Source organism: Platichthys flesus, chromosome 8 (genome assembly GCF_949316205.1).
Source record: "Platichthys flesus chromosome 8, fPlaFle2.1, whole genome shotgun sequence".
Taxonomy (NCBI): domain Eukaryota; kingdom Metazoa; phylum Chordata; class Actinopteri; order Pleuronectiformes; family Pleuronectidae; genus Platichthys; species Platichthys flesus.
Window position 1 is genome coordinate 14,005,946 of NC_084952.1, and position 16,182 is coordinate 14,022,127.

Genomic DNA, 16,182 nt, shown 5'->3' on the forward strand with positions numbered 1-16,182 from the left:
GGAATACAAATACAACGTTTCTGTAGTTAATGTTTCCTGCATGTAAAGTAACAGAAACTGCAAGTACAGTGCCAGTACTTCGTCACTGTACATGAGTAAATGAGTAATTTTCCACACGAAGGCGCGTCACACCTTTGTACTCGCTGAGCGGCTGACTCAGCAGAACAGACGAGAGGAGGAGAGGTAACAATATTATGTCTCATAACACCACGTCACAACAGGGTGGCACTGTAATCAAAAATGCCTGTTTGCCTTTCATTACTGTCAAATGAAGGATTAAAACAAAAGAAACAGTGGGGGAGGGGGCGCTGCGGTCAAACCGGAGGGACGTGAGACGCCCGGGACATGAGCATGGATTAACAGCCACAGGAAGAAAATGAGAAGTTTATATGAAAAATAAGACATTTCCTTTAATAACATCTGTAACATCACGGTTGTATCCTGGTATCATTTTCAATATAGCTGACGATGCAGTATACACGTTCATGTGGACATTGAGTTGATTAATTGGCATTTATACTAATACGACAAGAAACTGCATTGTTTCCTACAAAGACATAATAAAAGGGCACAAATGGTGTAGCAGCAAAAAAAGAGTGTACGTTTTTTTCTTTATACATGTAGGCTACAGTAGTACAATGTGTTTGCAGAGAAGGGATTCATCGCAGCTGGAATGAAGATACAAATAGATTTCTTACATATGCTGTACGTCATACACAAAGTCATGGCTGAGTATTAGAGATTATAAAATATTACACGGTTAGTAAGGGTTCTCTAGGCTACTAAGACACTGGAGGCGAGAACAGGGCTACCTTGACAGTACAATGTAGACTGTGCGGATACAAAGCACACGGATGTTTAATACTCACACACGATCAGGACATTTGAGTAGGATGCTAATGTGTCCAGGCTGTATATCTGAAAGAGTTGTGCTGCAGAACAAGAACTTTTCTCTTTTGGCGGAATGTCTTCAACATATAAGGCATGTCTGCATGAATGGAGCTTTGCTGTCTGAGTCCATTGGGCCCTTTGTTTCTGCCGTCAGCAGAAGTTCTTTTTTTCCCTTATTATTGTCTAATATATATAACATGTGCTTTGCAACCTTGAACACAAGTGCATCTGTACTGAGGTTCAAGGTTTCCCAAAAACATTTGCTTGCTTTTTTACAGAATGCAATATTAGTATAGGAAAGGAAGGTTGGACAATGTGTCAGTTTACACAAATAACAAATGCATCAGCATGAAAAAGTTGAAAGTGAGTTGGACAAACTTACAAGAAGAGTTTCGAACTTTGGGAAATACACTTTTTCTCTTTGATCGCCGTGTTGAAATATTGCTTTGTGAGGTGACAAAAAAACATTGTTCAGAACAAATTTTATGTAAATCTTGTAGGGTATGATAAATATGTAGCAAAACAGCCAGTTAGTATCTTAGCTTAGCAGACTGGAAACTGGGGGAAATCCATAAGCACTGTAGTTCATTTGTTATATTTCGATTGTTAGGTGTGAGTAAAAATAGTAATTAGACGTTTCACAGGGGGTCATGAAACTATTTCTTGGCTAGGATCAGTGACTTCCTGGTTTTTGCAAATAGCAAATATAAAAACCAGGAAAACAGTTCTGAACAAAACTGCAACTTGTCATTTTCTCATTTATATGCAGATTAAAAAAAAAAGATTTCACATTTCAATTCATATACGTTTTGGTGGTGCCACACAGATTTGGTTCCATTTGATCATTGCTTTGCTAGCTACTTGCCACTGTATCCAATCTTCAGCCTCTGTTTCATTTAACTGTAAAAGCATGAAAGAGGTTTAAATCTTCTATTTTATCTCTTAAGTGTATTTCCCAAAATATGAAACTTCCCTAAAAAGCCCAGAATGGTCACCATTAGTTTTAGGCTACAAATGCTTTGGAAAACAATCTACAGTCCCACACAGTGTCTGGTCTGTACTCAGAGGACAAGCTCATCTCTCCATCTTTTAAAAAGTGTTTCCTTTCAGATTACTAAAACACACTAAGAAGCCCCCTTTAGGTTTCTCCACACCAGTGATTATCACTACATATAGTGCGTATTGCTGCCTGTAAATAAAAACATCAATATCTTTGAAGAGGTCTGAAATAACACGGAGACAGCAACAACAATGCTCTAATACTTGGTCATTAATATGATATAATATAGAGGTAGTGATTGAAGCATTGAGTGACAGTTATAACAAACACTGAACAATGAACGTGAGCGTGGAAAAAAATAATCTCATCTCAGGAGAGTATAAATAAGTTTATCACACCAACCACTGAAAGAAAGGTCTTTAGCTTCAAGGCCGAAACACATATAATTCAGACTCTGGACTGCAATCTGTTTCCAGGTGACGCGTCATTAATCAGCAGGATGACATTAATGCTCGGGGAGAGCGTGGAGGAAATGAATCACGGAGTTTCACAGCTACTGTTCCTCATGGAGCTAAGACGTCGCCAATAAGATCTACTCTGAATATGTGACAAAATTGGGTTTCAACTCTCTGGCCAGCCACTGTGGGTCCTCGTCATTGGCAGCAGCACTCTGGCTTTAGCTCGCCATGCTGACTGGCACGCTGCTCGAGACCTCGTCCTTTTCTGGACCAGACACAGCTCAACCAACCCCCCCCCCCCGTTCCCACCCGGCAGCCAAGCAGCCATGAGCGATCATGGAGTTAAACCAAGAGATTCAGTCAGAATATAAACAAGTCATGTTCCAAATGAATAATACTCTTTCCATCCCGGGCTCGAGCGTGTAACAACAACAGCCATGTTTTCCTTTCACAGCACTGGGAACGGCTATTTGCTTGGTTTCTGAGTGCCGTGGACAACGCTGCCCCACTGATTGTTTGAAATACACATTATAATGTATATAGTCTCCCATTCGTGTCCTGTGTGAGCCGTCTCTGTTTAAATTCAATACATTTGGGTATCGGTTTGGAGGCTGAGTGTGTTCATAGCAGGCCACCCAAGGCGACTCTTTATAAGGGTGGATTAGGGAAGAACAAAAACAAAACAAAGACACATTCTGCAATATAGAATAACTTTTCAATCATCTTTACAGAATTATAATACAAATATAAACCAAAGGCGTATAATACAATATGAAAAATAAGTCAATAAGAGGACTTAACATTAAATTGCAAATATAAACAATGGATAATTATTTGCACACTTTGTGTGGCATGAACAAAAGCTTATGGCTACCTGCATTCATTTCACATTGTGTGTGTGTTTTGTGTGTGTGTGTGTGTGTGTGTTTGTGTGTATGCCTGCAACAGCTCAAAGAGAATGTGTTTCTGCATTTGCAGTGTCGCCTGTGTTCCTGGTATTATAAGTGTGAATGTTTGGTGGTGAAGCAGTGGATAGCCGCCAGGTCCTCATTATTGTCATTCTCCTCACTGCCTAAAAGCAAGGCAAAGGGAGGCAAAGCGGCTGCTTTCAATCGAGGTGCCGAGAAAAAGATGGAGACAAAAGGCCCAAATTAAACAAATGCCGGAAAGCAGCTTGGAGAGCCAGCCTGTGGCCATACGCTTTGAATGAGAGAGAACGGCTGCAGGGATAACCCATCTGGGTCTTTCAGAGGGAGACCACACAGATACACTCCATCCCTGCATTCAGCTTCACTATAGGTCCTCGCACACTGGGGTGCCAGTTCATGTGCACGTCCTGTGTTCTCCTGCTATGTCTGAGTGCATATGTCCACCAATAATCTGTTTTTCAAATCCTCTTCACTAACATTAGCCTTGACTCAACGTCTCCATGTGTAGTTTCCCTGTGTGCAAAATGTCACAACTTCTACTGCAGTCGCCTGTGTCGGTCCACTTCATCTCTTAGCTTCTCGTTCGGTATGATCGTTCCTGTTTCATCCCTCTTCTCATGGGATGAGTTTAATGACTCTACGCATCTGTGGATACATGTGCATGTGGACTGATGGAAGCTTTTCCAAAGAAGCAAGCAGGTGGTCAGATGATTGGCTGCACACACACACACACGTATTTAGCTCTACGGTGTTTTGAAGCAGTGATGCTACACGTGTCGCTTTACTAGGGCGCTACTACGGGTTCTGATGTGCTTCCGCCAATATTTCCTTCAGTCTGAGATAGTGGATGTCCAAGTGTCTGTTTGCTCCATGGCAGTGATGCTGAGTGTGGACGATGAATCAGCAGGAGGAGGCGGAGAGGAGGAGGTGAAAAGAAAGTGGATGGACCAGTCAAGTCCTCATGGCATCACACCTGCAACAATAAATAATAGTAGTAGACAGTTTTAGTCTGACATGGTTTCGACAACTATGGAGCTTATACATGTAGGATTCTTCAACTTTTCAGAATATGAGCTTGGTGATAATGTGAGCATGTGAGCGTACTTAGTCTAAAATGGGTTACCCTCCCCTTTATTTAAATATACCCACACTGTTTGGGGTTCAGTGAACATCCAGCTTCATTTTCTATGAGTTTAACTTCCTTCACTGATTCCTCTAACATACAACTCAGTGAGTTGTGTTTTAGTTGTGTACCTGTGTGGAGTTTTTTCTGTGTGTGAACTGACCTGCAGCGGTGAGGGTTTAGCCTTCGGCCCTTCTGGCTGCAGCTCTCAGCTTTTATGGTGCAGCGGCACTGACATGTCGTCACATCCAATGCCCATTTCCTCCCTTTGCACGGGCGAAAACAAGGCGTCGGTGAAGGCGACGGTGAGGGAGCCGGAGTGGAAGAGAGGGTGGTGGGAGGAGTTGTAGGGGGATGAGGAGATGGGGGAGGAAGAGTCGGGGGAGGATCAGTCCTGGAGGGAAGAAGGGTGTAAAGTAAGGATAGAGGCTAAATGTAGTTATCCCTTGTCACTCTTTAAAGCACAGCAGAGCCCGGTGGATTTGCAGGTTTTTGGTTATTGAATATTGGACAAATGAAAAATTGCGATGAATCCTACAACACTGTCGCTCTAAAAGAAGCAGCTATTTTATCTATTAATGTTATTCAAGGTCGCTAGCAAGGCTAAAAATTAGATGCAGCGCTTGTTTGAATCTGCAGAGTGTTTGTCTGAATCACACCCACATGATGCAGTGAGTGGGAGATGCATGACCAATGTGGGATATTGTTTCTTTAGCTGTCGACAAACTCTCTGCTCTTTCTGTCCGTCTGTCTCTGTGTCCGTTACCATGGCTTTAGTCACATGCCTTTAATGGCTGTAGTCACTTGCCTGTCAGGCCGTCAGTTTGTACATTCTGTGAGTCTGAGAAAGTCGCCTGTGTCAGTCGGTCCATTAACCGGAGCTGGTTCTGCCCACGTCTTCCCGGGAGGCTGGCGGCCCTAATGAAGTTACTTAATGAGGCAGAGAGAGGCCATCTTTGTTCAAATCCTGATGACCACGCCTGTCGCTGGCATGGACAGAGGGGGTGGCATTTGGGGGTAAATTACCCAGATTTCACCCCTGCCAGAGTCTGAATAAAGCCTGTTCTCAGTGATGGATGGGTGCTGAGAGACATCACACCCAAACCCAGCCACCTCTGGCCCCCGGGGGACGGAAATGACTGACAGCAAAGTGAAGGGGAAGCAGATCAAAACAAAAGTTGTGGGGAAAAAGAGCACTAACCCGTTTGTCCTTCAGTGGACCGAAACATGGGAATCATGGCACGTAGCTGCACCTTGCTCAGATCCCAGTGCAACAGGTTAATAGTTTCAGGATGTTTTCACAGTCCGTTAATGTTTCTAACTGACCTTCAGTTAGAAACTGTCAAGTTACTATCTTTTTTATTACTATCAAGTTATGTTGTCACCATTTTTGTTTGTTTGTTTGTCAGCAAGGTTACGCAACAAGTACTGAACTGATTTGCACCTAACTTGGTGTATGGGCTACACTACAGTATCTCACAGAGGTGACTCTTTGAAGTAAGCTGTGTGTGTGTGTGTGTGTGTGGATGTGTCGGTGTGTGTCGGTGTGTGTGTGGATGTGTCGGTGTGTGTCGGTGTGTGTGTGTGTGTGGATGTGTGTGTGTGTGTGTGTGTGTGTGTGTCCTTGACTGGTGTGGCTGTAAAACAAATTGTCCTTCAGTTATAATGTAGACCAGATAACCTGGTTTTGTTCCTAATCAAAACATTCCCACTGAGGCTGACGGTATCTGCTCGGAACTTAACTCGAAAGTTAAACTCAAGGCTCATAACTGATTTAAAAAAAACTGTGATTTGTGTTCAGACTATTCAACATACGCAGCTCTGAAGTCTCCACTCGTCTTCTGTCTGGATTTGCCTCTCTCCCTTTTCTTGTCTTTTCTCGTCGGCTTCAGATGTGACCTGAGAAAACACAAAGTGTGGCAAAAAGATAATCAAATGGAGATAAATACACAACTACACAACTACATTCACATGTATAGAGTGAATATGTCCCAAACGTGCTTGATGTCCTCATTCAATGTTTTTCAAGGTTTACATAACATTACTTTAAATTTGTCAACAGCTGTTAGACAAGATGTAATATTTGATATGTTTGGCATAATCTCTTAAATAACATAAGGGGGGGGGGGTGGTTTCATAAAAACATTGTCACAATGAGGGGATCTTAGCTATAGTCTTCTATCACATCTTCAGTGGGTTATCTCTTCTGTAGTGTGACACAGTCAGTGTTTCCTGTTTGTACTTTTCTAACAGTCTTTTTGGCCGGCTCTCTCTTGAAAAGAGAGCTTTTTATTCGCAAAAAAACATTTTGTTGAATGAAGAAAAATTAAAGAAATAAAGGGCATTAGTGGTGAAAGTCAGACGCGTGTCTGCTCAGGGAAAAATAACAGATAAAACCCTGATGCAAACATTTAAGCCTTGAAAAACCTTCATAAATCTCCTTTCAAAATCAAGAACCCTAACCCTAACCCTAACAACTCACAGCCAGGGTTTAGTGGGTTTCAAGTGAAAATAAATAACATTAACTGAGGATATTTGTCTGCTTTTTTCCGTTTTATTTCTCACATCTATCAAACTATGTCCTAGCGCCTGCAATAGAGTTTCGAAAACATTTTCCCACATGATTTTGCTTTGCTTCACAATGAGCAACATTTGATGAGGAAATATGTGACTTTTCGGCTCACGTCCTCCTCATCTCATCGTGAAAGTGTCCAGTGTCTTTACCAGGTTGAACCTGTTTTATAATTTAATATGTACTGTTGCCCTCAGAGCAAAGAGCATCTGCCACATTTTCTAGGTTTAATTTCTCTAGCTCACGCTTGTCTTATCCCATCGGCTGTAAACTGTAGTGAACTTTAACAGATTGTGGGGACAGTGTTTACCAGCTTCGCCCTGACATTATTAACTGGGTCTGTTGCTGCTCCTGTCGTCTTTGTGGCTCTATTTACTATCATGGATGCCTGACTCTGCTCCATCGGTCTGTGAGAGAGCACATGGCAGGGGAGATAAAATCATCGCTATGGTGACAACAGGATGAGAGCCGTCCCAGGGGATGCTGAGAGAGAGTCACACAGAGGCTTACTCGCCGAAGGACAAACACACACATTTGCACATACCACACAGAAACAAATATTTGCATACATAATAACTCCATCACACATTTATACTGCTGAGTCTGACCATCTATATGTAAAGATTCAATTGGACCACATACACATGAGCCCTGACTGATTTTTAAAACAGGTCAAATCTACACACACATACATTGGAATCCTTTATTTATGTCCACATCCTAACAGGAAGCAGGGGGACATAAACATTAAAGATGCAATCATTTGATTGCGCGGATTGACCTGCCAGTATGAGGCACACAAACAAACATCAGGGACTCAGCGTCAGTGTCTGTTTCACAGTGTACAACTGTCAGTTCTGACTGACACTCGACAAAACAACTGCCTGCTCCACCGAAAGGCTTCATTTGAATTGTTGCATGAATTTATGAACCAAATTTCTTTAACGTATCACAACTCTTTCTGGAAAATTTTAGTCCACTGACTTTGTATTTGAAGCCCCACAAGCAACTTGCATGAGACTAATAAATCATCCCAGTGAAATAATTGTCGCATCCAACATTTTTATGTAATAACTATTTTACATCATGGCGAGCCAGATCTCTGGCTGTGTCTGTGTGTCTGGTTTGATTTCACCATAACGTCTTCGTGTTTCCTGCTGTTGTCGATCATCTATTAAAAGCAGAAAAGGCGATATTTTGTTGTGTAAAGTCAACTGTGTAGATGATCAATCAAAGGAACTACACAGCCGGCCTCAGAAAAGAATAATATTAAACTGGAATCAGAGTCCTGGCTGGTGTTTATTGGAAAATTGCTATTCAAATGCATTAGTCCAATAAGCACGAGTGCATATATTCTGATTGATTATTCTATTTTTAACTGTTGGTTCACTTAACATTATGTAATTTGCAAACACTGACATGTTTCATGGAGTGAAAGAAAATAGAGCAGGTGAATTTGGAAAGTTCTTGTATTGAAAAAAGTGAAATACTGGACAGACTGAGTCCTTTGAAGCGAGGGTAGAGTTTCTAAAATGGTAATGTTGACCCACAAAACTAAGTGTCTGTTGTTTTACCACATGCTGGCACTGGATAATAAATAACAAGTAGCTAATAAGTGAAACCCCTAATTTAACACTATTAAGTCACTTATAGTTACTTGGGTTCAAACAGGAAGTGCAGTTTATGGCTGAAACACTCCTCTGAATATCTCCTACTCATTAGAAGCATCATCAGCAGAATCACAGTGGCATCATTAGTGCAGAGCTTGGACATTAGTTGATGGACGGGGTTTGATAATGTCGTAAGAAAAACTGAATATCGGAGAAGCAGCTGCTTTAAAATAATATTTAAGACAAACAACAAGAGAAGGATCAGAGTTCAGAAAGACGGAGAGAGTGGGGCAGAGAGTTTGTTACCTTGTTGTGGGTGTTGGCTGGAATTCTTCTTTCAATCTGCACAGAGATAAAACCCACAGTGTCAGAGCCCAGGCTCAGTGAGGTCACTGAACAGCAGGTGCATCATGAATCTCTATCTCTGTGCACAGACAATAAAAGTGTTTTCATTACCTGCACTCACACTGGCTGTGCTCGACAAAGGGCAACTCGATGAGCTCATGTTTCATGAAGGACGTCCTCATCAGCTGCACACGGGGTTAGAAAATGTCAAGTTAAACCACAGACACGTCTCACTGTTTCACTTCTAGGGATTTAGTGTGTGAATTTGCATGGATACCTCCATGGTGAGTGTGTGCGTGAGCGAGGGCACACACTCCAGGGCCTCGTCGGCACAGCAGCCGCCACATCGCCTCACCGACACACAGGACGGGACAAAGAGGTGGTGGGTCTCCCCCGGCAACTCCCGCCAAACCTCCACCAGTGTGTCCCGAGGCTCACACCCACTCCTCGAATACACCTCCAGCCATCGCCGCACTGGTGGACCAATACAGAAAAAGAGTGTGTGTTAAATGACCTCTCCTATGCATGAAGATGGGTTCTTTGTAGGAAAAGGGAATATACCTTCTCGACCCTCTCTGGATTTGGGCGAGTCTGCCGGCCGCCAGTGAGCAAGCTGTAGGGAGACATACAAATATTTTAAAGGTTAAAAAAAAAAAAAGCACTGGTTTAACTGTAAGTTAGTGAACATCAAGTTGACCTGTTAGTTCTTTAGAGTCGTGATGAAGGTTTAATTTCTTTCATTATTTGATCTTTTGGACACAGTCGTAAGCTGTTAACCAGCTTATCTGCTATTTGACTCATTTCAATTAATTAATAAAATAATTTCCTGTTCACAAACTCTACAATAGTTCACACCTGATAAGATCAGTAGCACGTGGTGGTAAGTGACAACCTACACATGCAGGCGGGCAGGAGCAGGTCTACAGTACGGTAACAGCTAAATTAAACATAACGCACTCCAGGCTCTGTTATGAAATATTCACTGCACGGTTTTGGTCCAGTGGTCACTAAAACAAATTCTGTTCACGTCCCAAAATCCAACAATATTCTCAAGTCTGAGGGAGGGAGCTCGTTGAGAAGCCAGTATCTGTCACCTTTGCTCTGGAGTCCATCACCTGATTACGGGGTTTGAAACACCTTCAGAGACCGATAGTGTGAGACTCTGCCTCTGGATTTCACTACCATGAACTGCCACAGTCAGAGAGTAGCTCGGAGTCAATGATCAGGACCAACATGGTTATTTTATATAATGAACTGAAAGAAGCCTGCCTACTGCAGCTTGTTCAGGGTGGGTTCTGACAGTATTCTACAAATACAACATTTTGTTCAGCACTTACAAGTCTTTTTATTTCATCTCATGTTACCCAGATGCAGATTACTCTAATGTATCTAGTTATGTAACCGCTGCCGCCTGGGTGTGACAAATCCAAGTGAGGGAAAGAACAGTTACTCATAAACCTTGTGTTGTTCTGCTACTCAATAAAATGTCAATAATATCCTTTTACTGCATTATGTTTATCAGACAGGTACACGTTACAGATTTTTCATTCAAAAATATATGTTTATAAAACATGATACCCAACCTAATTGTTTGGTGACCCCTCAGAAAATCTGACATGACACATTCACTCTAAACTTGAAATTTACCAATATTTCACAAATAAAAGCAAAGATTTGTCAAAAGATTAAAAAAGATTTGCAAAGTGAACTCCTTTTTTTCTACAACTAATCAACTCATGACTTCTGAGGTTTCTGTTGTGAACCTTTGGACGGGTCCATTGCTGCAGGTTGGAATTCACTGGACTTAATTTCCAAATTGTAAATAAGAGGTCCAAAATAAGACTGTCTGTCAAGCACAGGAGACATTTGGAGAATCAGTGCATTAACTGTTGATATTTTACATATATTTAGCTGATGATACTTCTATATGTTTACTTGAACAGGATTCTGAATGAATGACCTTTACATCAAACTTCATACATGAATAATTGGAATACTGAAAAATCACAAAAAGAGAAACTGCATTTTACAGCCCTCTGTTTTTATTCTCTCTAACACATACACACACACACACACACACACTAACACAAACACACACAGTCGTTATTTGACTTATGAGTGTAAAGACCAAGGCCACTTGTAAGGGAATGTAGACTTTGTCCAGTTGCCCCCTTTTGACTGCTCCACCCCCTTCTACCCAGACACATACAAACACAACCACAGACCCACAACGTTCTGAGTTAGGCTGGGACTGAGGCCATTTTGTGACTGGTAGGATGGGAGCTTTAGTAAATGTGTCTTTTCTGGATCAGTCTTGGAGATGGGGTTAAGATTACCTCCTTTTGGCAGCCTCATGTGCGAGGAGCTCATTCTTTTCTCTCTCTCTCTCTCTCTCTCTCTCTCTCTCTCTCTCTCTCTCTCTCGCTCTCTCTCTCTCACACACACAGATACACACACATGTGCACACACACTTCAGAGTGGCAGCCCAGTGCCATCTGCACTGGTATTGCTGTGTGCCTATACTGTCTAACACATCAAACTCGGAGCCAGTCCCCGAGCAACCTGTACAGATGGGCCAAGTGTTTGTGTGTGTGTGTGTGTGTGTGTGTGTGTGTGTGTGTGTGTGTGTGAACAAGACCTTGCCCTGCGGCTACACACCACCTCTCCCACACCCAGCCCAAGCTTCATCGCAACAGGAGGAAGAGGATGACCCCTTTTTCAAATAAGCAGCCTGAGAAGCAGACGGCACGAGAGCTGAGCGTCTCGGGTGTGAGACAGCAGCTGTGAGCTGGTGAAGAGGCTCCTCTGTGCAGGTTGACGTGTGCCATGTAGTGTCTAGGAGGAGGAAGAACCACTAAAACATATACAGCAGCACTAAGTCAGAGCTGGATCCCACACTGCCTCTGAGCACTGCTTGTTCCAGATAGAAGTCTCCAGACATAAATAAAAAAAACAGCACATGCAGGTCTCTCCATATATTTGCCACGGTGTATGTGTTCGTAGACCATGTCAGCACCATCAACCAACATTTCTTACCCAAAACTTTAAGACCTTGAAGGATTGTGGGTACCACTGTCTAATGAGGTTCCATTATAAATCATTATAAAGGTTTCTGGGGGTTTAGGACAAAAACTATTTGTCTATTAATCCATAAATCAGCTGACAGAAATGTATATAGTAATAGTTCCTGCTTGATAACCAACAGATCAATTGATAATGAGCAATACAATGTTGGATGCAGCCATAAATGAGTCCATTACTGGTTATTAAATCATGTAATGAATGCTTTATAGATCAGTTATATCTAAGTAATAAAGAGTAACGTTTGCATTGCCAGATTGGAGGCTGAACAACGCTTTAGCAGACCACTTGTCAGTTTCGCGAAGCAGCTCATTGATTCCACGGGAATATTTCTAAAAATGGAATGGCATCAAACTGATACATTAAATTAAATGTATGACGCTATTAACTCTCTGACCAATAGTTAGATCAGACAATTTGAGGCACTTTCAAGCCTGCACAGTCAATATGCTCTAAGGGGTTAGCTCTGACTTTGACAACCTGTTTAGAAAAAACTTTCAATACCTTAAACGCTCACTGAATAACACATGAAGTATATTTTGTATTCCAATTAGTATTTAACATATTCACCATTTTACAGGTGGTTGGGTGCATGTCCACGCCAACAAAATAAATAAATATTTAGTTTTCTAACCTAATTATTAGTATAAATAAAACAAACTATTTAAAAATGGTCATAAATGAGGTTTAAAGACACTGAGCCAGGCGAGCTATTTCCACTCTGTATGCTAAGCTAAGCTAACTACAGTCTTTAATTGTTTAAAACTTGAATATAAAAAAACAGTTAAACTTATATATTATTGCCATATTGCTATGCCGGGAATATAGAATAGCCTTATTTCAGGATTTCAAACGCTGGGGGAGGATTTTTTCCCCAACATGGCAACCCTGAAGTATGATCTTACCAGCGGCTCATGATCTGCAGAGCTTTAGTGATTTGATTTATTACGGCTTATAAATGGTGGCTCATTAGAAGGTAGCAGTGAATGAGTTTATGACAGGAGACCATAAATACCAGAAAGTGACTGTAAAGTAATCTCTCGACACTGGTACAGCCCATAACGTGGCTTCCTGTCACCGGGCCAGAGAAGTGACAAGTGTCATCGACCTCGGGGATAACTTTCACAAAAGCCCCACGTGATCTCCGGCAGACCCAAACCACACAAATACAGAAGAAGTCATTTCAATCAGGTGACTCTGAATATGAAGTAACCTGACAGGTCCCGCAGTCCTCTCAGGTCAAACCATGCATTCATACCTTGGCATGAGACGCGGGTATTCTGGTGAGCAGCAGGAACTGAAACATTCCTAGAATAACTTGAAGCATAATCCCCATTGTGCAGGAGTCCAAGGGGCACGCAAAAAAATATTTTTGGAGCAATCCCCCTCACCCCCAAAAAAATAAAAGAAAAATAAATGAAGGTGCACGTCGGTCTGTCTCCAATTCAGCTCGGTGTCCAGTAATCCAGGGTCCCGGCCTCCTCCCGGGGTGGCATCCTCACAACTGGAAGACAAACTTAGACCCTCAACGATCAGGAGACACTTCGCATTAGAGTTTCCTCATTGGACTGAGGAGCGGGCTGCGCAGCGGCTGCAACACGCATCCATCCCGGGCACATGCAACGCGCCTGTCTCAGGTCATGCTCTCACATCTGACTCGAAAATTCTTAATGACACTTGCGTAAACTTTAATTGACTCGTCTTTGTGAATTCAGGACGCCGTCAGTCTGCTGGTCCTGATCCCGTGGAGCCGCGGTGAGAGGTCCGGGCTGGCCTGACTCATTCCCGCTGGAACGTGCTGCTCTCAGAAAAGCCCGAGTCGCTGGAAATGAGGAGAACAAATCACATCCTCCAGCCACGGCTCGTTGATCCGGGGACGATCCGACGCGTCGGGCCGACAGTGCCGCATATTCCTTTCCCCGGCTCGGTCACAGTCCCTCCACGCTGTCGCTCCTTCTGGAAATGTGACGTTCCCCCTCTAGGCGCATCTTCCCTTTTTTTTTTTCTTTTTTTTTTTTTTATCCCCTTATAAATAAACCTGGAATAATATCATGCACTGACATGGCAGCAGAGCTACAGCATACAGCAGCACAGACACACACACACACAGACAGGTCTGGAAATGTGGCAGTGTTCATATGTTGTTGTGATCGCTTTCCTCATTTCCTCTGCCCTTGAGACGCACGCAGCGTAACCATTGCGCTGCCAACTTTTTCCAAACGGGACAGGCGCACTGAATACAGGTGCGGCGTGTCTGTTGGTCCCGGTGGGAGGGGGGGCAGGGGGGCGGGGGCGGGGGGGGGGGGGGGGCTCCAGGGGCCCCTCAGAAGTGGCGGAAATGGCTGAAGGTGTCCCCGTTTTTTTTCATATATAGGTGTTTCAGTGGGTTGAGGCTTCAACTTAGGTATTTCATAAACTGATTATTTTATTCAACTGTGTCTAATAAGCTGTAACTTGTCGATGGTTAATGGACAAAAATAATGAATCTGCAACTGTTTAACTGTTTTGATTCAAGGTTTTTCAGTAAATTGAATGACAAGATGTCGCCTTGGAATCTGATGGAAGCAGGACTGTTTTTTCTGGCATTTTTTCAGAATCAATAAATTATCTATCCATCCATCTTCACGCGTTTTTCGGGTTCTAAGTCTCTCTCTTATATATATATAGATATATCTTCTGGCATTTTTCTGGATCGATACAGTCACTCTCTCTCTCTAATGTATTATTTGAGAAAAATAATCAATAGATGAATGATGCATTTAAATTGGACAACTTTCTGTCAAACAAAAGACTCCTGTATTGTCCTGATTTCCTGGTCATGTCAAGAAGAACTCAACTCTAACTGAGATAACAGCACTGTGTCTCTACAGGCCTTACTACCTGCTGACAATTTAAATTATAGTGCGAGTGTTAATAACAGGTGTGAACAACGTGACTGATGGCTGTTAGATTCAAGTGTCCCAGTGAGACATGACACAGTGACACCAATGTGAGTCCACATGCACAACACCTTTCACCCTGAGAGTTACTTGAAATCCAGACACTCGTTTTAATTATTTACAACAATTGTTTATCCTGCTCCGACAAAATGTCTGATGTGGAAAAAGCTTTTCGGAAAACGAATTTGACCAACTTGAGAAAACCCAAATAAATCAGAAACATAGAGCTTTTGGATGTCAGGAGATGGGCTGTAATGTTGTTGGGCGGACATCAGTAATACATTTGCACTATAATTTGTCCCAGTACTTGCAAACACACTGCATCCAATAATCTCAGGACCACATCAAATGCGGCAGCGTGGTGTGAAAGTCTGAGAGTCAATCTGTAGCTGATCAGGACAATGATTTATTATTCTGCTCCATATCACAGTCTTTTGTTTTCCAAATAATAAATCAGAGATGATACTTGTCAGCCACGCAGGGTAATATCACACCACATGATTTGACACTTTTCTTCTGCAGCTCAGAGAAAAATCAATTCATGTCGTCTTTTAAAGATGGTTTCTATTTTGCAGTAGCTCCCTTTCCCATGATTCTCGTCTTCCAAATGTGTGTTAATTGTTATTGGTATGTTTATTTATACCAAACACATGCACAGACATGCACAACACACTCATGCAATGGTAGGTAAATTTAACCTCTGCATTTAACCCATCTGTGTGCAGGACACACAGAGCAGTGAGCGACTCTGCACGGCGCTCGGGATCAGATGTTGGGGGAGTAAGGTGCCTTGCTCAGGGGCACTAGACAGGGTAGAGAGACTCTTGGATTTTTGGACAGATCAATCCAGGTTAGTCTTTTGTTGTCTCTCCGTGGCGTCGATCCAGAGACGAACCAGAGACCTTCTCTGCCCATAGTCCAAGTTTCTGCCAGTAGACCACCGCCTAGGCATGCTGACACCAGAATCGCAGTCATTACGGTGTGTTTGGGTTATGACAGGGCACTCACACGCCACATGAGGGTGAGGGTGTCTGTATGTTATGCGGGGATAAGTTATCTCCTGCTTACGTCTCAGGACAGGAGCAGCTGGTGACAAGAAGACAAGACTAGCAACGAGAAGAAGGGGGGCAAAAATAAGAAAAGGCAATATGCAAAAACAAATCACATACATTTTTAGGATTCCATAAGTTCCGTCCATACATGTGCAAGTGTTCTTAAACAGAAAACCCTGGAG

General features: G+C 42.6%; 1 protein-coding gene across 1 annotated transcript; it reads right to left on the reverse strand.

The window, feature by feature from the left end:
- Positions 1-384: 384 nt before the first annotated feature.
- On the reverse strand, positions 385-13,465 carry vegfba (vascular endothelial growth factor Ba). Its single transcript, XM_062393703.1, has 8 exons — positions 13,268-13,465; positions 9,490-9,541; positions 9,206-9,402; positions 9,040-9,113; positions 8,890-8,925; positions 6,217-6,300; positions 4,565-4,795; positions 385-4,251 (listed from the first exon to the last, which is right to left on the reverse strand). The coding sequence occupies exons 1-8, from the start codon at positions 13,343-13,345 to the stop codon at positions 4,230-4,232; spliced, it is 774 nt and encodes a 257-aa protein (XP_062249687.1). The 5' UTR covers positions 13,346-13,465; the 3' UTR covers positions 385-4,229.
- Positions 13,466-16,182: the final 2,717 nt, after the last annotated feature.